Source organism: Suricata suricatta, chromosome 10 (assembly GCF_006229205.1).
Source record: "Suricata suricatta isolate VVHF042 chromosome 10, meerkat_22Aug2017_6uvM2_HiC, whole genome shotgun sequence".
Taxonomy (NCBI): domain Eukaryota; kingdom Metazoa; phylum Chordata; class Mammalia; order Carnivora; family Herpestidae; genus Suricata; species Suricata suricatta.
The window spans coordinates 17,230,609-17,256,764 of NC_043709.1; the positions used below are offsets into that span (position 1 = coordinate 17,230,609).

The window sequence follows — 26,156 nt, forward strand, 5'->3', positions numbered from 1 at the left end:
CTGAGCCACCCAGCTGCCCCGTAAGCATTTCTTATGTTCTTCTAGCCACTTCTTAACTACTGGGAAGGGTTAGAAAGGTTTTGAAAAAAAGAAAGAGAAAGAGAGAAAGGGAGGAAGGGAGGAAGAAATTTTATTGTGTAATGATTTCAACAGCCATGAATATGTATTATAAAAAAGACTGAAAATTAAAAGAAAGGTCAAAGAAGAAAATTGAAATAACCCATATGCCTTAATGAGATTTTTCACTATTAGCATCTTGCTGTCTGTGTTGAAATTTAACATATATTTTTATTTATTTATTTATTTATTTTTGAGTAAAAGGGAGAGAGAGAGCATGCATGAGGGAGGGGGAGAGGGAAAGGGAGAGACCAAGAATCCTGAGGGACTTGATCTCACAACTGTGAGATCATGACCTGAGTGAAATCAAGAGTCATATGCTTGAGGCACCTGGGTGGCTCAGTTGGCTAAGCGTCCGGCTTTGGCTCAGGTCATGATCTCACGGTTTGTGGGTTTGAGCCCCGCATCAGGCTCGGTGCTGACAGCTAGCTCAGAGCCTGAAGCCTGCTTCAGATTCTGTGTCTCCCTCTCTCTCTGACCGTCCTCTGCTCGTGCTGTCTCTGTCTTTCAAAAATAAATAAAAAAACATTAAAAAAAAAGAATCATACGCTTAACTGACTGAGCCACTCAGGTACCCCGAAATTTAACATATATTTTTAAATTAAAATGGGGATCACACAATAGCACTGTTTTTGAAAGTTTCTTTTTTGCTTGTCAGTATGTGGTAAAAAGTTTCCCATGTAAATATTTTTGCAAGATAAAGGTCTTTTAATGTATTAACACTGTTTCATGTCATGACTATGCCATAATTGTCCATTTTATTACCGTTAGTCCTTTAATTTCTTACCAATTTTAAGCCATCACAAATATTGCTGTAATGATCTTTATATACAAAATGAGTTTTTAAAATTGGAATGCTTGGGGCGCCTTGTGTTCTTTCTCTCTAAAAAAAAATTGGAATGCTTGGTAAAAAGTATGACTTGTTTTAATGGGATTTTGATACTAAAAATTGCCCCCTAGAATAGTTGTACCAATTTACATTCCCACCAATTGATATTTTAAACATAAGAAGCTTAAAAAATCTGGGGCTGTCAGGGGTGAAATTGCCAAAGCTGGGTGCTGTGGTCATTGTGGGTGGTGGTGTAGCATTTGAATATAGACATTTCTAAGCCTTAAAATATTGAGAGAAATTTCTGTAAAAGGTCAGAGGAACTTCAGACCAGTTAATAGATATTCTCATAACTTTTAGTTCTCAAGTGCACTGACCCATGGAGTAATACTGTTGAGGCTGCTTTATCACAAAATATAAAGGCAAACATGTTATAAAGATAATATTAACTTTGAAAACATAGGAATAGCAAACATTGAGGGCTTAGTATGTACCTTGTGGGTTATAAAACAGTGATAACTTGCTTAAGAAACCTGTTGGGGGAGGGGCGCCTTGGTGGCTCAGTAGGTTAAGCATCCAGCTCCAGCTCAGGTAATGCTCTCACGATTCGTGGGTTCGAATCCCACCTCAGGCTCTGTGCTGACAGCTCAGAGCCTGGAGCCTGTCTTCAGATTCTGTGCCTCCTTCTCTCTCTGCCCTTCTCCTGCTTGTGTTGTCTCTCTGTGTCTCTCAAAAATAAATAAAAAATATTAAAAAAAAAAAGAAACCTGTTGGGAAAGATATTTATGAGAGGTCCATTTTAGAAGTGCTAAGGGGCACCTGCATGGCTCAGTTGGTTGAGCGTTTGACTTCTGCTCAGGTCATGATATCACAGTTTGTGGTTTCAAGCACCACATCAGGTTCTGTACTGACAGCTCAGAGCCTGGAGCCTGCTTCAGACTGTCTCCCTCGCTCTCTGCCCCTCCCCCACTCATGCTCTATCTCTCTTTCTCAAGAATAAACACTAAAAAATTTTAAAAAGAAGTGTTAAAACAAATTTTTATTAAAAAAATCTTATTAGGTGCTTATTATGCAAAGTCTCATTAAATCCTGTCACATGGGTGTGGTTATCATTTCCAGATTTACAGTGCAGGTACTCAGGACAGAGTCAGTTTGAAACAGTTTATATGACTCCAAAGCCCAGGCTCAACCTCTTGGAGTGTGCCCGCCATAATGCCCTTGGCTGCTGTCAGCTGGACTAAAGAGGGTCTTTCATTTCCTGGTGTAGACATTGGACCTTTCAATTCTGCTCCAGGCTGTTTGATTATGCGAAGAGAAAGTTAATTTGGTACAAGTTTGTCTTAAACGTCTCTCTAATAAGTACATGTTAATCTACCTTTTCAATAAAAAGAGAAGTGTATCTAACTAGAATTTTTCACACTGTTTTTTAATGCATTTATTTTTATGGCTACTATCTATTTGTGGCATATGATAAGGGTTTTCCACTTATGGTAATAATGAAGTTTCTAGTTAAAATTTTTTTGACTTAAATTGCTTTAAAGTAAACTTAAAAGTCATGTCTTACTTTTCTATGTTTTCTTTCCACTCTTAAATGACTCCTTCCATTTAGGTGTCCTCTTCCCCCCTCCCCCCACTCCATTAATCCCCTATTTTGGCAAAAACTGGGAAGGCTCTTTATTCGCAGTTGCGGAGCAAGGTGTGGAGATGATGATAATGATGATGATGATGATGATTTTAATGTTTATTTCTTTTTGAGAGAGACACAAGGTGCAAAGGAGGGACAGAGAGAGGGAGACAGGATCTGAGTAGGCTCCGTGCTGAAAGCAAAGAGCCCAATGTGGGGCTCAAACTCAAGAACCCCAAGATGATGACCTAAGCTAAAGCCCCAAAGTTCCATGCTTAATAAACTGAGCCACAAGGCACCCTGGAGATTATTATTATTTTATTTTATTTTAGGATTTTATTTTTAAACAATCTCCACACCTAAGGTGGGGCTTGAACCCACAACCACCAGACCAAGAGTCATATGCTACACCAACTGAGCCAGCCAGGTGCCTCTGTAGATTATTTTTAATTTAAAAGTTTAATTATAAAGTAATATAGCTATAATTTATAGTCTTTTTATTTTGAAAAGCACTGTTAGCATTGAATGAACCTCCTTCCAGGTGGTGGCAAGCTACCAATGGCAGCCCCGTCAGCCCCCTCCCCTGCCTTCCACACACATCGTGCCTTCAAGATGGCAGGTTGTTTTGGGGGCTTTACCTTCCCCAAAACTTTGTAGTAGCGCCATCGCATCACATCAATGATAGGAGTGGCTGCTGTCTTGTTTTCTTTTTGGCCACTTTTACCTGTGTCTGCTCACTGCCCAAGGTCCACAGTTTATCAAGGGTAACAGTTGGGCAGAAGCTCTTTAAGTGGTAATGCCTCATGCCAACTTTCCCCAAGTAACCTGGGTGATATTTGTCAACATTGATCCTGTGGTGATGCATGCCACCAGCAGTCCCCTGGCTGCCTGGGTGCTTCCAGTGCTTGCAAGGCGGCTGTGGCCATGGCTCCCTTGCCCCCGGCTCATGTGGCCCCAGTGTTTCTGGGTCTTCCTCCATCTGGATGGTATGTCCTTGGATGGCAGCCCAGACGTAAGAGTACAGTCACTTTGATTCAAGAAATAGACATGCTACAATTTGCCATAATCAGCCATTCTAATACAGCTACCAAGTCATTTTTCTCTTCTGTTTTTCCTTCATGTGCATTTATTCTAATGATAGTTAATGTTCATTAGATATTTGTTTTAGACACTGTTCTTAGCATTTGACATCTAATAGCTTGTTTGGTCTTCTCAACTATTTTATGATATAGATCCTATCATGTCTATCTTGCAGATGAGGAAACTGAAGCATGGTGAAATTAAGAAACTTACCCTAAGAACTCGAATCCAGGGAATTGGTCTTCTGAGCTTGGACCTTTTACCTCTCTAGTGCGCTGTTTCCCAGACTTGGCTGCATTTTGTTAACACTGTTATTATGGCCTATACTTTTTTCTCCTTTTCACCCAACCATTATATTTTCCTCTTGCTAGTTCTCAAATTTTTTAAGAATTAAACTTATTTCAGTATAATTTACATAAAATTTAAATGCACCCATTAAAAAATGTTTATTTTTGAGGTATAAAGAGAGCGTGCGCCAATATGTGAGTGGGACTTGGGGCAGAAAAGGGGACAGAGGATGAGAAGCAGGCTCTGCGCTGACAGCAGAGAACCCAATGCAGGGCTCATATTCACAGAACATGAGATCATGACCTGAGCCAAAACCGAGAGCCATGAGATCACTACTTGAGCTAAAGTCAGACACTTAACTGACTGAGTCACCTAGGCGCTTCTACATGCACCCATTTTAAATGTTCAGTTGATGAACTTTGAGGAATGCCTATACCTAATCACCACTATAATTTATAGAGCATTCCCATTGCCCTAAAGAGTTCCTGTGTGACTCTGTGACTCTTCTAGTTATTTCCACCCCCCACCCCCAACCAGGCAAGCAGTGCCTTCTTACTGCTGTCTATCACTGCTCTAATTTTCTTTTGACTTTCTCTTCCACCAATAAGTTTACAAATTTAGAAATGTAATGTAATGTTTTATTCCCCACATTTGTGAAATTTTTAGGTATCTTTCTATTACTAGTTCGTAACTTAATTCCATTGTGGTTAAAGAGTGTACTTTATATGCTTTCAGTTTTTTCCGATTTGTTGAGTTTTGGTTTATGGCATCGAATGGAGGTTGGCAAACATTGTTTGAAGGGCCAGATAGAGGGGTGCCTGTGTGGCTCAGTTGGTTGAGCATCCAACTTTGGCTCAGGTCATGATCTCATGGTTCATGGGTTCAAACCCTATGTTGGGCTTTGTGCTGACCATGCAGAGCCTGCTTCAGTTTCTCTGTGTCCCTGTCTCTCTGCCTCTCTCCCACTTGCTTTCTCCCTTTCTCTCTCAAAAATAAATAAACATTAATAAAATAAAATAAAATAAAAATAAAATAAAAGGCTGGATAGAAAATATTTCAGGCTTTATACTCAAAGCCTCCTAACAGGCTCAACTTCTCAACCCTGCTCTTGAAACATGAAATACATAATATATGGATGGGATAACTGTGATCCAATAGAATGCTCTCTATAAAAACAGGTAGTAGAAGGAATTTAGCTTCCAATCTGTAGTTTGCTGACCCCCGCCCGGCCTAGCATATGATCTAGCTAGGTGCTTGTTCTACATGCACTTCAGAAGAATCAATATTCTGCTGTTGTTAGGTGGAATATTAAAAAAAAAAAAGTAGGATGTGTGATGGTGTTTTCCAGATCTTCTGTATCCTTACTGATTATTTGTCTTCTTGAACTATTGATTAGTGAGAGAAGAATGTTGAAATCTCTAACTGTATTAAGGGTTTGTCTGTTTCTCCTTTCATTTCTGCCAGTTTTTGCTTTATGTATTTTGGGGCTCTGTTGTTAAGTGCATACACTTAAGATTATTATGTCCTCTTGGTGGGCTGACTACTTTATCATCATGTAATGTCACTATTCCTAGTAATACTTTGTTCTGAAGTCTTCTTTTTCTTTTCTTTTTTTGTTTATTTTTGAGGGAGAGAGTTCATGTGCAAGCAAGGGAGGGGCAGAGAGAGAGGGAGACAGAGAATCTGAAGCAGGCTTCATATATTGTCAGTGCAAAGCCCAACTTGGGGCTCAAACCCATGAACCATGAGATCATGACCTGAGCCAAAGTCAGACGCTCAGTGGACTGAGCCACCCAGGCACCCCATACTTTTTTCTGATATACTCTAGTTTGCTTAGACTTTATGCTCCTGTATTTCCTGAAGTCTAATATTTGAAAAAAAGCTATTTAATGTGTTTTGTACAGTTTTCTAATTTTTTGAAAAGGATGGGTTAAGTCTAGTCCCTCTCATTCTATCATGGCTGAAGGCAGAAGTTCGTAACTGTCTTTTTAACAGACGCACAATCTGCCGTCCATGGGTGGACTTTTATCCTTTTAGCTAGTCCCTTGGCAAAGACCACTTAGTTTGCTTTCTTTCTTTTACCATTTTTCCTCTCATAAACAATGTAATGAAGATCTTAATGGTTATAGTTTTTCACTATTTCGATTAATTCCTTGGAGTGACTCCCAGAAAGTAGAATCATTGAGTCAAACATTATAAATGCTTTAATATATTTTGAAATATTTTGTCATTTATCTTCTAAATATATCTTCTAACACCTTTCTAAAATTACCAGTTTATAGTTCCATAGCTATATTGGAGATAAAAGTTTCACCAGTGTTTACATACCTATGCTTAAAAATCTATATCATTGCTTTAAACATTTTTTAATCTAGAAAGATTGCATGTTTTTATATGTATTCTTATATCATTTTTCTTTTTATATATTTGTATCGTTTATATATCTATTAGGATGTCAGTATTTTTATTTTTAGAATAAAGATAAATTTATTTGTGGCAAATATGTTTTACAATCCATTGATTGCCTTTTAAGTCTTTTTTTCTTAAAATTTTTTAATGTTTTTTTTTTAATTTATTTTTGAGAGACAGAGAGAGATAGCATGAGGAGGGGAGGGTCAGAGAGAGAGGGAGACACAGAATCCAAAGCAGGCTCCAGGCTCTGAGCTAGCTGTCAGCACAGAGCCAGATGCAGGGCTCGAACCCACGAACTGTGAGATCAAGACCTGAGCCAAAGCCGGATGCTTAATTGACTGAACCACCCAGGCGCCCCCAAGACTTTTCAAAATGTAACTATATCTGTCCTTTGTTGTGTGTGTGATTTCTTCTATAGCTTGTAAGTTTTGGAAGTCCTCTCCAGATTTGATTAATATTTAATAATGTTTTCTTTTAATTTGAAAATTATATTAAATTTTTTCATTCGACAAATACTTACCCATCACCAACTCTGGACCAGTTATTATGCTAGGTGTTGGGGACATGGTAGAGACCAAAATAGAAACGACCTCTGATTGCATGGAACTTGGAGAAGGTGGATACTTGCAAGGGCTGATCATTTAATTTTAGCCTCCTACATGGCACGGGACAAGTCTGTTAATAAAGCACTTATGACACCTCTGCTGTCAGTTTTTAGAACTTTTTTTGGTACAGTAGTGGGAGAGTATGGCTTAAACTAACTTTTCTTTTCAAATTGCCACCCATTTATTACAATACCATTTATTGGATAGGTATTTCCCACCCATTGATTTAAGGTATTTCATGATCTTTATAATATGGAGAAACTATAATATATGTGTTCCGGAGTCATGCTAACCTGTGTTTAGATCCTGGCTGTCCACTCCCTAGCCAAGTGACTCTGGACATGCTTACCCTTTTTTTTTTTAATTTTTAAGTTTTTAAATGTTTCTTTATTTTTGATAGACGGAGACAGAGCATGAGTGGGGAGGGGCAGAGAGAGAGGGAGACACAGAAACCGAAGCAGGCTCCAAGGTCCAGGCTCTAAGCTGTCAGCACAGAACCCAAAGCTAGGCTCAAATCCACAAACCTTGAGATCACGACCTGAGCCAAAGTCGGAGGTCCAACCGAATGAGCCACTCAAGGGCCCCTGGACATGCTTATCCTATTTGAACTTTTGTTTCTTCATCTGAAAAGTGGAGCAGCAATATTATCTATTATTGAACTATTGTGACAATTAAAAGCAAAAGTTAAACTTTTAACACTTTAACACTTTTTAAAAAGGCACTGCAGAGGCGCCTGGGTGGCTCAGTCGGTTAAGCCTCCGACTTCGGCTCAGGTCAGATCTCATGTTTGTGGGTTCGAGCCCTGCATCAGGCTCTGCGCTGACAGCTAGCTCAGAGCCTGGAGCCTGCTTCGTGTTCCGTGCCTCCTTCTCTCTCTGCCCCTCCCCCTCTCATGCTCTGTCTCTGTATCAAAAATAAATAAAACATTAAAAAAAATTAAAAAAAAAAGGCACTGCATTATTCTTGTGAGGTGATCCTGATGAAAAAGTGCCCTATACTTGGTCACACAATGTTTTTCCATAGGTGAAGGCAGAAAACATAACCCAAAAAGCAAAGTTTGGTATGAAAATGATTTGCATTAAGGAAATGCTCATGAAATGAGGTCGTTTTTCTTTAACTCTTTGCTTCTGAGCAGAACGCATGCATATCTACATCATTGTTGAAGGGCGCGTTTTATCATTGGCTCCATGGAATTGAGTTCCCAGCTCACATAGGTGGTTGGAGTTCATCTGAGCCTGCTTAACTTAAGATAAAGAAAAAAAAAAAAAAAGAAATCACAGAACTCTGTCAAGGTCTTTGATCCTGACTTCCTTATCTCTCAGATGCCAGATGCATTATTGGTGTTGGGCCTTGTCACACTTTGATTTCCTCCTCTTGTCCTGACCTCAGCTTCGTAACCTATTTTCATTCTTGCTTCTGGACTTGGTCAATGGTCTTGACTAAGTCTGCTCCTAGATACATTAGGCTCATTTTCCGAAGTTGTCTCTCTTTTCATACTGGGACTCAGAAGTCCCAGTCCCCTTGCATAATTTCCAAATTCGTAGGGGGCAGGAGTAGCAGTGGATGGCAGGAAAGCTGGGCAGGTGGACTCGTAGGCTGGGGAACGAGGGAGGGCCTCGTGTCCGGGGCCTGCTCACCTCCTGGTTCTCAGCTCTTCAGTAAAAGCTCTGGGGGAGAACTGGGGGCAATGTGAACTTCCTTTAACCCTAATGTGAATGTTTTTGTGTTTTTCTTTTTCAGTCCTAACTTAAACTAGATGTTCAACTCTGATCTCTGTGTTCGTTGACACCTCTCTTCTTCGCATGTCAGTAAGAAAGAAACCATTTGGGGGAAAGTTTTCAGTGTCTGCAGCAAATACACCTGGGAGGAAGTGTTAGAAGCAGTGGAGGTCGGCAGCAGTTGTTACGTTTTAAACGCCACGTGGTCCCCTGAACAGAGTGAAATGAGCCAGAAGGCAAATGCAGACAGGAATGCCCAATTTATTTTAAAGTCCCAGAAATCCATTCAGCCTTACATCTGCTCGACTCTGAATGATTTTCAAGAAGAGAGAGACTTTCTGGCGGACCACATCTTTCCTCGGCTTAACGAACTCTGCGGTTCCCGGGGCACGTATTTCAAAGCCGTGGACCTGAGGTGGTCAGCGCTGAAGGCCCCGCCGCCCTCACCCTCCAACCTGTTTAGACAGCAATCTTGTCTCCACTCCCAGTATCTGAAGCTCTGTCTCGATTATGTGAACAGCTGCTTTCCCTTTTTCATCTGCATGCTGGGTCAGACATACGGGGACTTCCTCCCTGACCATGGGCCTTTAATGCTCTCCCGAGTGACTGACTTGTCAAGTTTATCCATAGTAGAACAGAATCTCTATGTTGCTGCCAAAAATGGTTATCCTTGGGTCCTGGAGAATCCCAACTACAGTTTGACGGAGTTTGAGATCGCCCAAGCAGCATTTCTGAATGAGTCTCCATTTCAGTATTTTTACTTTAGGACTGGAACCACGCTGCTGAAAAATTTAGACCAGGAAAAGGAGGGGCTATCCTCAAGCTCTCAGCTGAATGATGAGGAAAAACGAAGGGTTGGAAAGCTTAAGGCCAAGATTATTAGCAAAGGGCTCCGTGTTCGATTTTATAAAGATCTCCACGAGTTGGGTGAGCTGGTTTTCAAGGACTGGTCAGTTGTGATAGAACAACTTTACCCAGCCCCTTCAGTGATTGAACATATAGGTTAGTAACTATGGGGAGAGCTAAGTCTATTATCAACATAAGGCTAATATGTCTTGTTATGTCTTCTTTGAAGGAAGAATTTTTCAATGACCAAACATAGTCTTTAAGCCTTTAAAATTGTTACCATAGTCCTGTAACATCCATGCATTTCTCCATTTGGAGATTTTTGACATAGAAAATAAGGGCAATGATGGGTTATGGAAGATTGTTCAGGAAATTCAGGAGCTCTGAGAAGACTTAAAATACCTGGCAAGTAACGTGGTAGATCTGGAGAAGAGCGTCTCCTTCAGGGCTCATGGTTCCCCGTGGGGCATTTGGGCCAAATCTGAAGACATTCTGGCATCAGAGATGGGGGATGGTCCTGGCATCCTGATGGGTGGAGGCCAGGGATACTGCTGCACATCTTACAGCACACATGACAGCATCCCCCCAAAGATATTTTTCCAACCTAAAATGCCAATAATGTCAAGGCTGAGAAACCCTGATCTAAAGGGAAGAGAACTTTTATTAATTTTTGAGTGCTTTCTGTATGTTTTCACACTTAATCTTCAAGGTTTAGCCTTGTAAGGTATGCACTATAAATCCCGTTTTACAGATGAGCAAATAAAAGCTGCTGTATGGCAGGTAAGTGATTTACCTGATGTCACATCATTAGTGAGGGATCATTCCGGGATATGAACCCAGGTCATTTTGACTCCCAAATCCACCCTCATTTTCTTTCAACCTTATTACTCAGTAATCCATGGACTGGCACTGAGCATCACCTAGGAGCTTGAAATGCATTCCAGGTCTACTGACTATGACTTTTCCTTTTAATAAGGGGACCAGGTAAGCTGCACACCCATTAGAGTTTGAGAAGCACAGCCTGCCATTCCGCCTCTACATGAAGTGATTACATTTATTTTTGAAAGTAATGGCTTGTGGACACATGCAGAATGAAAGGGGCGGGGCAATATTAGAGCATGGCAGACATCTTTCATCTAGATGGACTTTGGGAGGGATCTATGCTGCCCTTAAAACTATATTAAAAAATAGTTTACATGTATATGTATGTTTTGGGGGTGGGTACAGAGATGGCCTGTGTCTTTGCTCAGATTCTCAAAAGGTTCAATGATCCAGTGACCCAAAAAAGGCAATGGATTACTGTTGTAAGGACCCAATTAATGTGGGCTTGCAAAGTGATGGCAGGCGGTGCATTCCCAAGTGATTTTGGGGACCAGGCAGGCCTTAGTCCTTATGGTAGGGAGCGGATGGATCTGTGGCAAACTGAAGGGACAGAGTTGACTCACCTAAAGTGGTTCAAATGCAGCGTTGGTGAGGAGGGAGGGGGTGGTGAAATCCCACCTGTGCTGATCAACTCTGCCTACAAGCCAAATCATTTTGGAGTCCTAGAAAAGAATATTGTGTCAATCATAACTCTTTGGGTTGTAGGTGACTCAAACTGACTTCAACAAAAAAGGAATTTATTAGGTTATGTAAGTTTAAAGCCCAGGATTAGGTCTGACTCAGCTCAGGCTTCAACCAGTGACTCCAATGATGTTACCAGGCCCCTGGTTTTTTTTACTATTTCTCAGCATGGCTCTGCTGTCCTCATGTTGCCTCAGTTCCTTGGCACCTCCATCATGGAAGGAAGATGGCTGTATCAGCTCTAAGTTCAAGTCCAGCAGAAATGACTCAAAGTCATTTGAGTCATACTGAGTCTTTTTGTCTCTGATTAGCCTGACTGAGACCATATGCTTGCATTTAATTTAATCATGGGCGCCAAGAAAATGTGATGCTCTGATTGGCTAATCCTGGGCCATGTGTCACCTCTGGAGTTGGAGGTAGAGTCCTGTTGGGACAGAGTGGGATGAGAATGATAATCTGGGGCTGTTATTGGAACTAGAGAAGGGTTAATGGGTGTTGAGCATCAAAAACTATCCTCATTATTTACTACAAGCTTGGGGTTTTAGAATGTCTAAGAACAGACGCATTCTCAGATCTCAGATTTTTCAGTTCCTAGCTGTGTGTGGCCTTGATCAAATGACAATATTGGTAAACCTCAGCTTCTTCTATATAATGGGTTAACATTAACCACCTTGAGAGTAATAATATGTATAAGATACCTAAAAACATTGCCTAATGCGTATTAGGCACAAATAGCTAATAAAAATGAATAACAACACATGAGTGCTGGAAGAATATATACTTTTGGCCAAAGCTTAAAATATGGTTAATAGTGATATTTTTTATATCACTGTTGTGATATCTTTTATATCACTATTATTGACTAATCTCAATCTGAACTGCATTGTGTAGATTGATATTTACTAATGTGTTTAAGAATCAAGCCTGTCTGTATTTGGGTTAGAGATGGGCCATGTCTCCATAGTATTCTCCTTTACATCTGATTTTAGTTATTATTGAAAAATTAGCTTGTTTTAGACTTTGGTTTTGAATGTATGATATGTGAATTAGAAGTTACAGAATCGATGAATTACTTAAAACAAGGTTTTAGAAAGAAGTGCTACATTATTTTTCTTTCGTACCTTTGATACCCTTTAGTCACTCAGGTAGTTCCAAAATCTGATGGGAGTGGGTGGTGGGTAGCAATAGGCCACTTGGGAGGCTGTTAGACAATGTAGAGCTATGTGGTTCATACTCTCTAGTCTTAGAAACACTTCTGAGGTCCTTGGAGAACTTGAGATTAGTGGGTGAAGTTCAAGTTCACCTCAAGAGACCCATTAGATTGTGGGATCGTTCCCAATTCTGTCTAAGATCTTGAAATTTGAAGCTGACTTTGGCCAGACTGTAGTACTTCCAGGTCTGTTTGGCTCTAACTTGAACCAAAGGGTAGCCCAGTTAAATACGGAGGTACAAGGTGAATGTCTTCAGAACCTACCAGGTTAGCCTTACCTGGTATTGGTTTTCCTGCGTAACAGCCTCCCTTCATTAAAACAAAAGCAAAAACAAACTTTGGGGGATCTAAATGTCTCCAGAGACAGAAGGGCATTTTGGCAGTCCAGAACACCTTGACCTGAGTTTAGAATTAGAGTAAGTTGAAACTGGAAGAACTCTGAGAGATCCAAGTGTCTGGCCCTGCCTGTTATTTTACCCAAGAGTCTAACGGGCTTGCCCAATGGCAGAGTTACACTTCTACCCATGGTTGTCATTGGATCAGGGCATCTTGTCCTAAAAATACACCCTGCTCTCCCAGCCCTGCCATGGATAGACATATACACGTTTGCCACAAGATTCAATTAGGTAACTTCATGCTTAGTTAACAATCTAAAAAGATGAGGGGATGTATGTAGCAAATCTAGGTTTTTTTTAAAGTTTGTTTATTTATTTTGAGGGGAGAGAGAGAGAGTGCGAGCAGGGCAGTGACAGAGAGAGAGAGAGAGAGAGAAAATCCCAAGCCGGCTCCGTGCTGTCAGTGTAGAGCCCAACTTAGGGCTCTAGCTCACGAACCGAACCGTGAGATCATAACCTGAGTCAAAATCAAGTTTGACTGAGCCACCCAGGCACCCTGCAAATACGGTTTTTATTTATTTATTTTTTTGCCCTTGTTATTCTGAGGTCATGAAATAACTTGGAATCCTAAGTAGGGTTTCATGTATGAATAGCTTTAGGAATGTTAAATTGCCTATCGTTTTGTTATTAGAATACGTGATGGGCTATGAAACATGGTGCCAACGTAGACTGCAGAAGGGGAGATGCCTTCCTGGGCATTTACAATAACCATGTGTAGTGGACAATGTCAAACAAATCTAAGATATTAAAACTTATCTTTTTGTTCCTAAAGACTATAAGCACAACTTTGAACGTTTCCATCACGAAGAGTTCATGGAGAAGTGCAAGGAAGCATTTGTTGTTTCCAAGGAATCAAACAGAACCTTTGAAATCTTGGAAAGATTTGCCGTGCAGGATGTGGGATCGGACTGTCACAGTGCCACAGCAGGCTCCAGCTTAGACGCCGTCCTCAGGTGAGATGCCAAGAGAGCTCCAGGCTTTTCACTGGGCTTAAGCCCAACAGCTGGACTTTGATCCCTCCTCTTCTCCAGGCCCACCCTCTCCTGAAAGAGAGGCCTCCTGAAAGCCACCCTCGGATTAGAATTTCCTTATCAGATATCACTCTGCATTTGCAGAATTTTCCTGGCCATTTTGGTTTTTTCCAGACTCCTCAAGAAGATTCTAAACTCTGGAGGCTAGAGCTGGCCTCCTTTTCCCCCTCTATAGATCTAAGCTGGTCGAAGTAATTCCTGACAATGATGGAAAGACTTTAAGGAGAAGAAATTGGATTAGGAAAGATGAACAATGCATCTGTTTAGAGTCATATTTTACAAAGAGCTGCCATTACGCACATCATCAGCTCATTATTAATTACATTAAGATTTTCAGCTAACACTTATTAAATGCCTACTGTGGCTGTATTATTATTTGTGCGCAGAATGGAGTTATCTTACCCAGTGTATGTGCTCCTTCCTCATTTTGCCCAGCACCCTCCACATTAAACCCCCATGGTTTTCCTCACCCGCAGGCTTGGTGGCACACTCTGTTCACCCCCCACAGGCACAACAGGGCTGGGGCACGAAGAGTCCCTCTCCGTCTCTTCTATAGAAATAGGGAGATTCTTGAGACAGTTTTATTTCTTCCATCCTCATCCTCCACTCGTTACCACAGATCTCATTTATTCTGTGAGCTTTGTGGTTTGAATTAAAGTTACAATGTCTGGGATGGCTCCGCCACTCACTGCACCTCTACCCTCTCCACCGCCTGCCTCCGCCGCCTCTGCCCTGTCTCCACACCCGCCGCTTTAGCTCACAGAGCTGTGAAACTACCACCATTTTTGTGGTTCTGGCAACTCGTGCCAAGAGGAAGACAAATTATTTGGTTAATGCGGCATGGAGCTCAGGCAAGGGTTTTATTTTTATTTATTTATTTATTTATTTATTTATTTATTTATTTACTTACTTATTTATTATTGAGAGACATAGGGAAACAGAGCACAAATGGGGTAGGGGCAGAGAGAGGGAGACACAGAATCCGAAGCAGGCTCCAGGCTCTGAGCTAGCTGTCAGCACAGAGCCCAACGTGGGGCTCAAACCTGCGAACCGCCAGATCATGACCTGAGCCAAAGTTGGTCACTCAACTGACTGAGCCATGCAGGCACCCCAGGCAAGGGTTTTAAAACTTACAGGAGTTTGAATATATAGGTCATGGGTTTAAAAACTCTGAGGTCTGGGACACCGGGGTGGCTCAGTCGGTTAGGCCTCCGACTTCGGCTCAGGTCAGATCTCACGTTCGTGGGTTCAATCCCCGCGTCGGGCTCTGTGCTGACAGCTAGCTCAGAGCCTGGAGCCTGCTTCCAGTTCTGTGTCTCCTTCTCTCTCTGACCCTCCCCCTCTCATGCTCTGTCTCGCTCTGTATCAAAAATAAATAAAACATTTAAAAAAATAGGTTTAAAAAAATAAAAATAAAAACTGAGGTTTGAGGGGCACCTGGGTGGCTTAGTCAGTTGGACATATGACTTGGGCTCTAGTCATGATCTTGGGGTTCGTGAGTTTGAGCCCCATATCAGGCTCTCTACTGTCAGCCTGTCAGCCAGTGCAGAGCCTGCTTCAGATCCTTTGTCCCCCGCCCCTCGCCGCTAAAAGAACCCCTTAGGTTTGAATAGGCAAATGGATAGAGACAGAAAGTAGGTTAGTTGTGGCAGCCAGAGGATGAGAGAAAGGGGAAACAGGATTTGGCCCCTAGAGGGTCTGGAGGTTCTTTCTGGGGTGCTGAAAGTGGTCTGGAATTGGTGGTGGCATTTGTAGAACCATGTGAATCTAGTGAGAGCCACTGAAGTGTACGTACACCGTAAAATGGTGAGGTTTTGGTATGCGGTCTATATCTCACATGGGTTATAACTTCAAGTGTTTCAGAGTAGATGGAAAATTTGATAAATTGTACTGCAATGAAACCAGTCTGTGCCCAAACAAAATACAACAATGAAGTAAGTCCTTTGAAATTAGCTGTGTGGAAACAGGATTTTGCCATTTGGAAACAATGCCTCGGACCGTAAGTTCCGAATGACACGTCGAGGTAGTGGGAAGGGGCGTCCTTTTGAGGTTTCCAAGTGTTGCCCTCATAACTGACCGTCCATAACAATGGCCACAGATTGCTTTGCAATGTTTTCATTTTCTATTTGTTACTGAGAAGAAATCATTCAGACCCTAGACTAGTTGTGTGTATTCGATTTGTATTTTTCCTTCATTGGTTTTACCTGTTAAACACCAAGGAATGTTCTAGACATGGGATACAGCAGTGAACAAAGGGACAAAACCCCCTGCCTCCACAGAGTTTACATTATGGAGCTTGGTAACAAACATGATACATATGGAAAATATGTAATAGTTCGTCATCTTTAGTGCTGTAGACCTTAGTCTAAAATCTGGAAAGGGAATAGGCCGTCTGGTAGAAGGTGGAATTGGGCTGACTACTGGCAGCAGGTCAGAGAGCAAGGGATGCAAATATGAATTGGACCCAGACAGAGGGAACAGCAAACACAGAAGTCCTGAGGCTTGAGGAATGACAGAGGCCAGATGCCTGGAAGGAAGTCAGGGCTGTAGGAGGGTGGTGGGGGACAAGGGTGGACATGTTATAGATTGGGGAGGGGGAGGGCCATTGTAAGGACTTGGGCTTTTACTATGTTTTGCACAGGGAAGTGACATCTGTGACATAGTTTGACATGCTCACTGTAGCTGCTTGGCTGAGGATAGGCCTCAAGAGGACAGAGGTAGAAATAGAACACAAAGTCAGATTCTGCCATTCACACTTGATGGAGAAATAATTAATAACACCCTGACTCCTAATTCATAATAATGGAGATGGAATTCTTAGGGACTAACTTCTATTGAATGATTCTAACCTGCTTCAGGTTTCTATTTTAATGGCTCTTCAGACCCATCTTCTTGCTTTGCTGAACCTAATTGTCAGGCTTACTTATTTTATGTTCTTCAGTCATTCAGCAGCATGTGATTAGGTACTGTGCCAGCCTCAAGCTCTGCAACAGTGAGTATGATAAGCCTGGTAACTGCCGCCTTGGAACTTACATCTGTGACAAATCACTAGGCACGTATTTATGAAATCACAGGCGTGTAAGAAATAGGCTTGAACTCTGTATGTGGTGATACCATGATCCCTGGGAATCCTCTGCTATCTGAAAGTAACTTCACTACAGAAGTTAAGCAGTGAGTTATATTGTGCTCACACCAGTGCAGAGAAATCTTATTTCTGCCCTGCTATAGGCCAAGTCACCCTGGTAGAGGAGCAGACTACCTCTAAGTGAGCTACTAATAGTCATGGTCATTTCCAATGTCATGGTAATCAGGACTGATGGGGATCCTTGGCATATGAGTGCTTCTATTTTTTACTGTCTCCTGATACGATGTTGTAGGGAAGATCAGTTTGGTGATGGTGGCTCTGTCCCTGGGAGGGGGTAGGCATGGGGACAGTGGCTGTGTCCCTGGGAGGGGGTAAGCCCAGGTTTATGCTGGACAGTCCTAGGACCTGTGTAGCAGGAAGGGTCTTCCATGGTCACCATCAGTCTCTCCACTGTCCTAATTTTCCATAGGGCAGAGCTAAAGCCCAGAGGGCAGATTGCTTACTTGGAGCCCATTGAGGCCAGAGTTGAGACTAGAATTTCCTATCAGAGATGCAGGGAAATCTTTTTTCCCTCCCTTCCTTTGTAAATATTCTTGACTACATTTTACCCCTTTACTTTTCAGAATAAATCCTCTTCCAGTGTACAAGTCTATTTTGCTCTTGTCTGGAGAACGTGGTTGTGGCAAGTCCACTCTGATCGCCAACTGGGTAAATTATTTCAAAAAGAAACATCCGAGCGTGTTGCTGATCCCTCATTTTGTGGGGAGCACCTGTGACAGCAGCGACATAATGTCGGTGATGCATTACTTCATCACAGAGTTGCAGTTCAAAAACTACGGTAAAGGAATTAAGCTTTTAACTAACTTGGAAAATTTCTGCTAGAGGGCAGATATTCTGTCCACCGCCGTGTGCCTCTTTTTCTCTTCTTCCAGCGTAAACCCCGTGTTGTCTCACCTGCAGCATCTGCCCACCTCTTGCCCTCACAGAATGAAATTTCCTTCCTTTCCTACTTCCTCCTTTGACCACATATGGATTGAGTACCTTTATGTGCCAGGGCACCGTTCCGGGCAGTGGGGGATGCAAGAGTGAACAAAATGGACAAAAGTCCTTACCCTCATGGTTTTTTATGTAAAATTTTGTTAAATGTTTTTATTTATTTTTGAGAGAGAGAGAGACAGCGTGAGCAGGGAATGGTCAGAGAGAGGGGGAGACACAGAATCTGAAGCAGGCTCCAGGCTCTGAGCTGTCAGCACAGGGCCCGACGCGGGGCACGAACCCACGAACCATAAGATCATGACCCGAGCTTAAGTCAGATGCATGAGCCACCTAGGCGCCCCAAGGTGTTTTTATGTTCTTGGGGTGGGAGAGACAATGAGTTAACCAACTCGATGTTTGGTAAGTTCTGTGAAGAAAAAGAAAATAGAGCAGAAGAGAGGCTGCATGTGTGTGTGTGTGTGTGTGTGTGTGTGTGTGTGTGTGTGTGTATGTGAGAACTGTTAGGACTTGACCAGTGTGGTCTGGGAAGGCCTTGCAGCGAAAGGACGTTTGAATACATACCCAAGAGAGGGGGCCAGGCAGGTGTCTCAGGCTACCCTGCCAATCACAGGAAACACGTGCCAGCCTCCAAGGTGGGCTGTGCCTCTGTCGCTCTTCCTCTTCGATTCAGTGACTATTTATTGAGCAAGTTCATTGACTCACTTGCTCATTCATTCACTCGTTCCTGAATTTTTATTGTCGGCTAACGTGTGTCAGGCACGTCTCTGGGTTCTGGGGATATATGCACCAGGCAGATAGGGTCTCGGCTCCCATAGATCCCATGTTTCAGTTGAGAAAGGCACAGAAACGATAAACAGGAAACATGTCGGGTAATGATAAGTGCCATGCAGCGTGATGTGACAAGGTGACAAGTTGCTAGTTAGGCTGTGTGGTCAGGGACCGTCTCTGTGGTAGAGTGTGTCTAGCAGCTGTGACAAGTAAGTCCCATTTCAGTGGCTTCTCGAATGAAGTTTACTTCTGGTTCATGGAACAGTCAGGTAAGGGGTTCCTAGTTCCGTAACAGGTGGCTTTCCTCCACGTGCTGATTTGGGGACACAGGCCCTTTCCATCTGAGGCTGCGTCATCCCATAGGGCCTGAGTCCTCTGCCTTTGGCTAGAGGAGGAGGAAGAAGGGTGGGGACGTGTGCCTGTCCCTTCAGAGCCCTGGCCTGGTGGCTGTCCCCATCAGTCCCACTGCCACTGTTTTGGCAAACACTTGGCCACACTGGGAGTCAAGCGGGGACAGAACGCCAACCCCCCCACTCTGGATGGGGAAGCTGGACTTCTGCAGGACAGGTGGCCATCTCCGCTACACCCTGTGGAGCCCTCACGGACGAGGAGGAGCTGGCCATGTGGACAACAGAAGAAAGAACATTCCAGGCAGAGAGAGCAGTTAAGGTAATACGGGCTCTAAGCCAGAAGCAAAGCAGAGTTAGAAAGGGCAAGCAGGTCAGTGTGGCCGGGCTGTGGTGGGCGGGAGGGAGGTCGTATCAGAGGGAGCCGGAGGGGAAGACTGGGCCACCTCAGGTCTGGGCTTTGTTGGACAGAATGTTAGGTTTGGAGTCTGTGCCATGCAGTGGGGTGACCAGAGGAAGATTGTAAGCAGGGGAGGGATGTGATATGATCTATAACATGAAAAGATTAAAATCAGCGTGATGGAGGGGAAATGGATGTAAAGGAGCAAGTATGGAGGCAGGACACTTGTTAGAGGCCATGGCAGTGGTCCAGGCAAGGGAGGAGAGCGGCATGGGGAGGGCAGTAGGGGAGGGGGAGGCTTTAGATGGACTGAGAATCTGCTGAGCAATTGAAGTGGGCTTTGGAGGACAGGAGGAGTGGAGGACAGCTCTGGGAAGCCGGACAGACAGGGAGTGCTGTGTGCGGATGGAACATTACCCGTGGTGTGGGGGCCGCGGGTGTTGGGGGAATCGGAAGAGTTCTGCTTTGGAGGAGAGATACTTGAGATAGAAGGTGTGTTTGGGGAGTGATGACAGTCATGGGGGATCCACCTCTGTTCTAGGAGCAGCTGACCTCCACTGCTGCTTATCAGCTGTCTGACCTTCCGCGAGTTACTTTAACTCTCTGTGGCTTGGTTTTTCCATTTGCAAAATGAAGATGATTAAAAAAAAATGTCTTACAGGTAGTTGAGAGGATTAACTAAGACAAAGTACAAAAAACAAAGACACTTAGCACAGTGCTTGGCATATAGTAAGCGCTGACAGCCGTCAGCTGTCATTAGGTCTGTTGTGTGTTTGCATGTCAGACTCTGCCTGCTTTGGGGAACGCTTCCCTTCTCCCCTGGGGCTTGTACCCAAGTGCGCATTTGGGAATGGGGTGGGTGTGTGGGGCGCAGAAGGGTTTTGACGGACGTGTATTATCTCTGTATGCTGGGACAGGTATTTGAGTGTCTGTGTGTGTGTGGTGGGGTGTCTGTGAGTAAATAGGGCAAACACGTGGGTGTGAGTTCTCTGCCGTTGGATTTCTCCAGGCGTGTAAAGTGGGTAAAATCAAAATCAGTAGTAGCAGGTGTGACAACAACCGACCCTACTCAGCCACATCCCAGGGGTGTTCCGTCTGGCCAGGCTGATGAGATAAAACCTAATAAGCATGCTCATTAGGATTTCGTTCCCAAAGGGAGCTGTTAGTTTAATGAGTGTTTCAAGGTGCTGAAAGCTTGTAACAAAAATAGTGCTATCTGTATTTAAAAATTTTTTAAAAATATATTTATTAGAGAGAGAGAGAGTGAGTTGTGAGCGGGGGAGGGGCAGAGAGAGAGGGAGGCAGTGGATCAGAAGCGGACTCCACCCTGGTGGCAGAGAGACCCTTGCAGGGCTCCAGCTCACCAACTGTGAGATCATGACCTGAGTCAAAATCGAGAGTCAGATGTTTAACCAGCTGAGCCACCCAGGTGCCCCATCGGTTGCTATCTTTAAAAACAAGCAGATCTTGAGGTTGACAAAGCAGACTACGTTCAGGAACAGCCTATGGGTACCTGATACTCAGGAGGCCCCTTCTGTCCCGGGAAGAACAGCCCGCCTCATATACAGGAGGAGGCGGAGGGGAAAGGCTGTGGTTCTGGACTTGGCCCGCCTGCACTTTCCATTCTGGCTCTGCCACTTACTAGCTGTGTGCTCTGGGGCAGTTTGCGCAAGCAGCACAGGCCCCCATTTCTCATCTGTTAAATGGGGGTGGCACTCACATACCCACCTAGAGGATTAAAAGGTAATACAGGTAGAGAACTTAAAAGAGTACCTAGTGCATGGTTGTCTGTCGTTAGTATTATCATTGTGATGATGATGATGGTGATGATGATGAGGGTGATTCCTCACTGAGATAGAGAAAGAGGCAGGGAGTGGGGGAGTGCTGAGGGAAGTGAGACACTTCTATTCATCAGCCAGGCTAAGGAAGGAGGTAGCAAAATGCAAGAGCGTTTGTAGCCGCAGTGGGGGGGAGAGAAACTTGAAGGGGAGCACTGTGCACCATGTGCTCAGCCTGGCCGCCTGAGCCGGGAAGCTGGGGTTCACAGGGTGAGGTGGATGTGGGCAGAAGAGGAGGAGCTGCTGCCGAGAACACAGCTGAGAGGTCAGGTGCTTGGACCACATTCAGCTTCTTTGCAGTGCATATCCCTGTGGCCGCCTGAGCCAAGAGCAGCTACAGCGCTTGGAGGCGCCCTCCCCAGTGGGATGACCAAAGGCCTCTGGGTGAAGCTCACATTTCTGCTCCTCTGTCCTCACCCCTGCTTGCCTAGAGCAAGGGAGCTGGCAGATAGAACTGCCTGGAGCCAGCGTCCCCCGTCCCGTGCCCCTCGCCTGCCTCGCAGGTCACTGATGTTCCTAATGTGACATGCCTCATGGAAGGTGGAGGAGAGCCACTGATTTTCTTATTTACCTGTTTCCTCACCCTGTCACCCCATCCCCTGGTGACAGCCCAAATAACACTGAGTTCCACTTACTGAGTTGGCATTCTGAGCACCAGGCTCTGTGCTAAGGGCTTTCTCAGTATCTTATTTAATGCTTCCAGCATCCAGCATTCTCGCCCCTGATAAAGGGCTCAGAGAATGGCTGGCTCACACAGCTGTGTGTGGGCAGAACAAGGGTTCAGACTCAGGTCTTTGCTGAGCTCACAGCTCCTTATCCTCATCCCTGCCCTGTCTTGCCTCCTCGAACCAACAGAGGGACATTTTGCTCTTTCCAGTGGTTTCCATCGGGTGCTCTCCTGCCATCAGTGATCAGGAGAGTCTGCACTCAAGTCAGTGGTGTGGAATGGGCGGAAACGCCAGCAGGACTCCTCGGCAGGGTTTGCCCAGCCGTGTGTCCCGGCCTGGCTGACTTCTCCAGGGGCCCTGGCTCTTTGTGCCACGGGTGTGGTCTCTCTGGATCAGCCGGTCACTCCTGTCTCTCCATGTCTGTCCACTTCTGTTCCCTTCTACTGGGATGCCCCTCCCCTTCTCAAGTCAGTGAAATCCTTCTAGTCCCTTAAGCCCCTATTTAAACTTTTTAAAAAAATGTTTATTTATTTTTGAAAGAGCAAGCTGGGGAGGGGCAGAGAGAGAGGAACACAGGGGATCCATAGCAGCCTTTGTGCTGACAGCAGAGAGCCTGATGTGGGTCTCAAACTCATGAACTGTGAGATCATGACCTGAGCCAAAGTCAGATGCTTAAATAGGCACCAGAAGGCCCTATTTAAAAAGCATCCTCTGGGGGCACCTGGCTGTCTTAGTTGGCAAAGCATGAGACTCCCAACCTCAAGGTTGTGGCTTCAAGCCCCACATTGGGTGTAAAGATTATTTTTAAAAAATCTTAAAAAATAAAGAGCACCTTCTCAGTAAGAGGGCCTGATGGATGCCTCCCTCCTTTACCTCCAACTTTGGGCAAGGGTAGCCCCAGTCCTGTTGTAGTCTAGTTTATGTGGGTGTGTCCCTGCAGACACTGAGCTTGCCATCCTATCCCCCAGCACCCACCATGTGGTCCTGACACTATGTTTTACTGTGTCCCTTTATAGTCCTGGGAATGCGGGGAACCACGTCTGTTTTATTGGCCATTCTCCAACTCGGTTCCTGACACAGAGCCTGACAGACACAGAAGGTTCTCAATAAATCCTTACTGAATGATAAGAGATAACGCTGCCCAAAAGTGAAAAAATTAGTCAATCACCAAATCATTTTGTTACAAAGTATTTGGAAATTCTATCAATTTACTTATCCTGACTGGGTGTTTAAACAGTTGAGCTGATACCATTTAAATTAGGCAATAGGCTCTCTCAAAAATAAATAAAACGTTAAACAATTTTTAAAAAGGGGCACCTGGGGGCTCAGTCAGTTAAGCATCCGATTTTAGCTCAGGTCATGATCTTGTGGTTCACCAGTTCGAGCCTCGCGTCAGGCTTTGCGCTGACAGCTCAGAGCCTGGAGCCTGCTTCAGATTCTGTGTCTCCATCTCTCTTTGCCCCTCCCCCTCTCACGTTCTGTCTAGCTCTCTCTCTTTCTCTCAAAAATAAATAAAACATTAAAAAAATTTAAATTAGGCAATAGGCCATTGTCATCTAGGAGAGACAGTTTGGTCCTTCACTTCCCTTAACTCCTTGAAAACCTATTTTCACTTCCCTTAACTCCTTGACTTTATTTATAGATCATTTTATCTCCTTTAAGCATCAAGCACAGAACCTTGCATATAATAGGCAACCAATAAATATTGTTAAACATAATTACTCATAATGCTTCTAATAGAATCTTAATGCACCTGAGAGACGTAATCCATTAAAAGCTTCTTTGCATAGCTTGATTTTCTAGGTTCTAATGCACCTAAATTTCTATGGGAAATGTGGCCTTTGAAAAATAAAAGCAAGAGCGAAGTTGTGCGTAGTATAATGCTCTTAGAGTGTTAGGCAGTTGATTACAATTTTGGGTTGCTCTCTACTATGTCACATAATCAGTTTGAAAGTTGGTCCTCTCAAATTACATCCTACGCCCTTTGCTGGTTTATAGCCCGATTCTCCCTGGTAACTTACAGATTCCAAGGCCTGGGGTCCGATATTGCGGGTAGAGTAATTTAGGATTGGTTACATCCGATTTAATGTGCGCGAGGCCTGAAGAGACCAGGCAGTGGGTGGGGGGGTGAGGCAGGTGTGCACCTGCTGGGCCACCCAGGTGGTGCTGTGGCCCCTAGATAGCCCCCTGATGTTCCAGAGCTGCACAAACTCCACAGACTGCATAGACTGGCTTCTCTTTCTTCCCGTCCAACTCTTTGTAACACGAACTATTTTTGCATTTTGGAAGATGAGAGTAATGCTTTGGATCATACAAAATATTTTTTATATAAAATCCTGAAAATGTATAGGAGACATCTGGTGGTAAATATCATTATCCCTTTTGGGTTGAGTATTTTTAGGCTGCTGATCACACATATACCTATATATGTCAGCTGTACAGCTGTGAATAGCATTCATTGTTCCCAACCCCTTCCGCCTCCTGTCCCATTAACATATTCTAGCAATGATGGAAACATTTTTGCCTAATTTGAGCAAATTCCTATGCTCTAGGTACTCAGCTTGAAACTGATGTTCTTAACGAAGGCTCCAGTGTCTTGGTCTTTTCACTGCTTGTGGAAGTATTTATTGCTTCCATCAGTTTAAAGCCGTGTATAGTTGTCCTAGATGGAATTGAAGAATTGATTGGCATTTATGGGATTTCAGGACAGAAGGTAATCTCTTTTTAAAACAATACCTATTTTATTACTGTTTAGTAAAAAAAAAAAAACCCTTAATTTAGAAGGTATGTAACACATTTTCTTTTTTATTTAATTTTTTTAATGTTTATTTATTTTTGAGAGGGGGAGGGGCACAGAGAGTGGGGGAGGGGCAGAGAGAATGAGAGAGAGAGAGAGAGAGAGAGAGAGAGCAAGGAAAGTAGGCTCCAGGCTCTGAGCTGTCCACGCAGAGCCTGACACAGGGCTCAAACTCTCCACCGAAAAATCATGACCTGAGCCAAAGTGGGACGTCCAACCAACTGAGCCACCCAGGTGCCCCGTAACACCTTTCTGTTGCATTGCAGAGCTGTAGCCACAGCCAGCATTGCTTATAGCTACTGCTATGTGTTTTATTGAGCAAATACTTCTATGGTACTTACAGTGGGTCAGGCACCATTCTAGGAACTTTGCAAATATTAACACATTTAATTCTCAGAAGAACTCTATGAAAGAGAGACTGTGATGATCATCCCTGTTTATACAGAGGGGACTGAGCGTGGTGGATGTGTTAGGTGACTTGTCCAACATCCTAAGACTGTGGTAGATTCGGGATTCAGACATGGACAGTCTGGTTCGAGAAACTGTGACCTTTCCTTCTGCCTGGTTCTGCACCCCCTCACACCCCTTTTCTTTACATTGATCAGGCATTTGTTGGGCTCTTAGTATTTTCTTTATGTTGAATATTATGATCTGCCTCATCTATACTGATTTTGCATGTACCAAATCTCATCGATTGGTTGGTTGCCTTAGTTTTTCTTTTTTTTTTAAATGTTTATTTATTTTTGAAGGAGAGAGACGGAGTGAGTGGGGGAGGGGCAGAGAGAGAGAGACACACCGAATCCCAAGCAGGCTCCAGGCTCTGAGCTGTCAGCACAGATCCCAAGTTGGGGCTTGAATTCGCAAACCATGAGATCATAACCTGAGCTGAAGTTGGATGCTTAACCGACGGAGCCACCCAGGTGCCCTTCCTTAGTTTTTTTTCTGTTTGAGCTGATATTGGATCACTGGAACCTTGTGAAGCATTTTCTCTAAAACTTAAAAACACAGGTAATTATAAATTATGTAAATAATATATGTTTCTGATAGAAAATATGATGAAAAAGAAAACAGAATTAAGTAGACTCACAGTCTCACCACTGTTCACCATTTTGGAGTACAGCCTTCTTTCTTCTGTGGGTGTCTATATACACTCCTTGACGCTTACATAAACAAAATTACGCACCATATTGTTTCATAATCTGCTTTTTAATTTAATACAAGGCAACCACCATAAACTCAACAAATCATTATTGACCACTCACTGTGGGAGAAGCATTCTAAGCAGAGTCAGACATGGTCCCCGCAAGGAAATGGAGCTTCCATTCTAGCAGGGATGGCAGACGTTAGTGATGCTATCACACAAATAAGTACGAAACTGCAAACTATGACAGGCACTGGGCTTTGGTGTATAGGAGGGTGACTGAGTAATGCATGGAGACGCGAAGGGCATTGACAGCTGAAATGATTACTTATACTTCCCGAGAGAAGCAGACATGCCATACCACTTGGGGCCCCAGGAGAAGTATCAGGGTGGTCAGG

At 43.6% G+C, this 26,156-nt stretch overlaps 1 protein-coding gene across 1 annotated transcript in view; it reads left to right on the top strand.

The window, feature by feature from the left end:
- The first annotated feature begins 8,897 nt into the window (after window positions 1-8,897).
- Window positions 8,898-26,156, top strand: part of LOC115304533 (putative tetratricopeptide repeat protein 41) — a 70,168-nt gene continuing 52,909 nt past the window's right edge. The window contains exons 1-4 of the mRNA XM_029954756.1: window positions 8,898-9,675; window positions 13,460-13,642; window positions 17,420-17,641; window positions 24,373-24,533. Coding sequence (XP_029810616.1) covers window positions 8,898-9,675; window positions 13,460-13,642; window positions 17,420-17,641; window positions 24,373-24,533 — 1,344 coding nt within the window. The remainder of the gene's footprint in view (window positions 9,676-13,459; window positions 13,643-17,419; window positions 17,642-24,372; window positions 24,534-26,156) is intronic.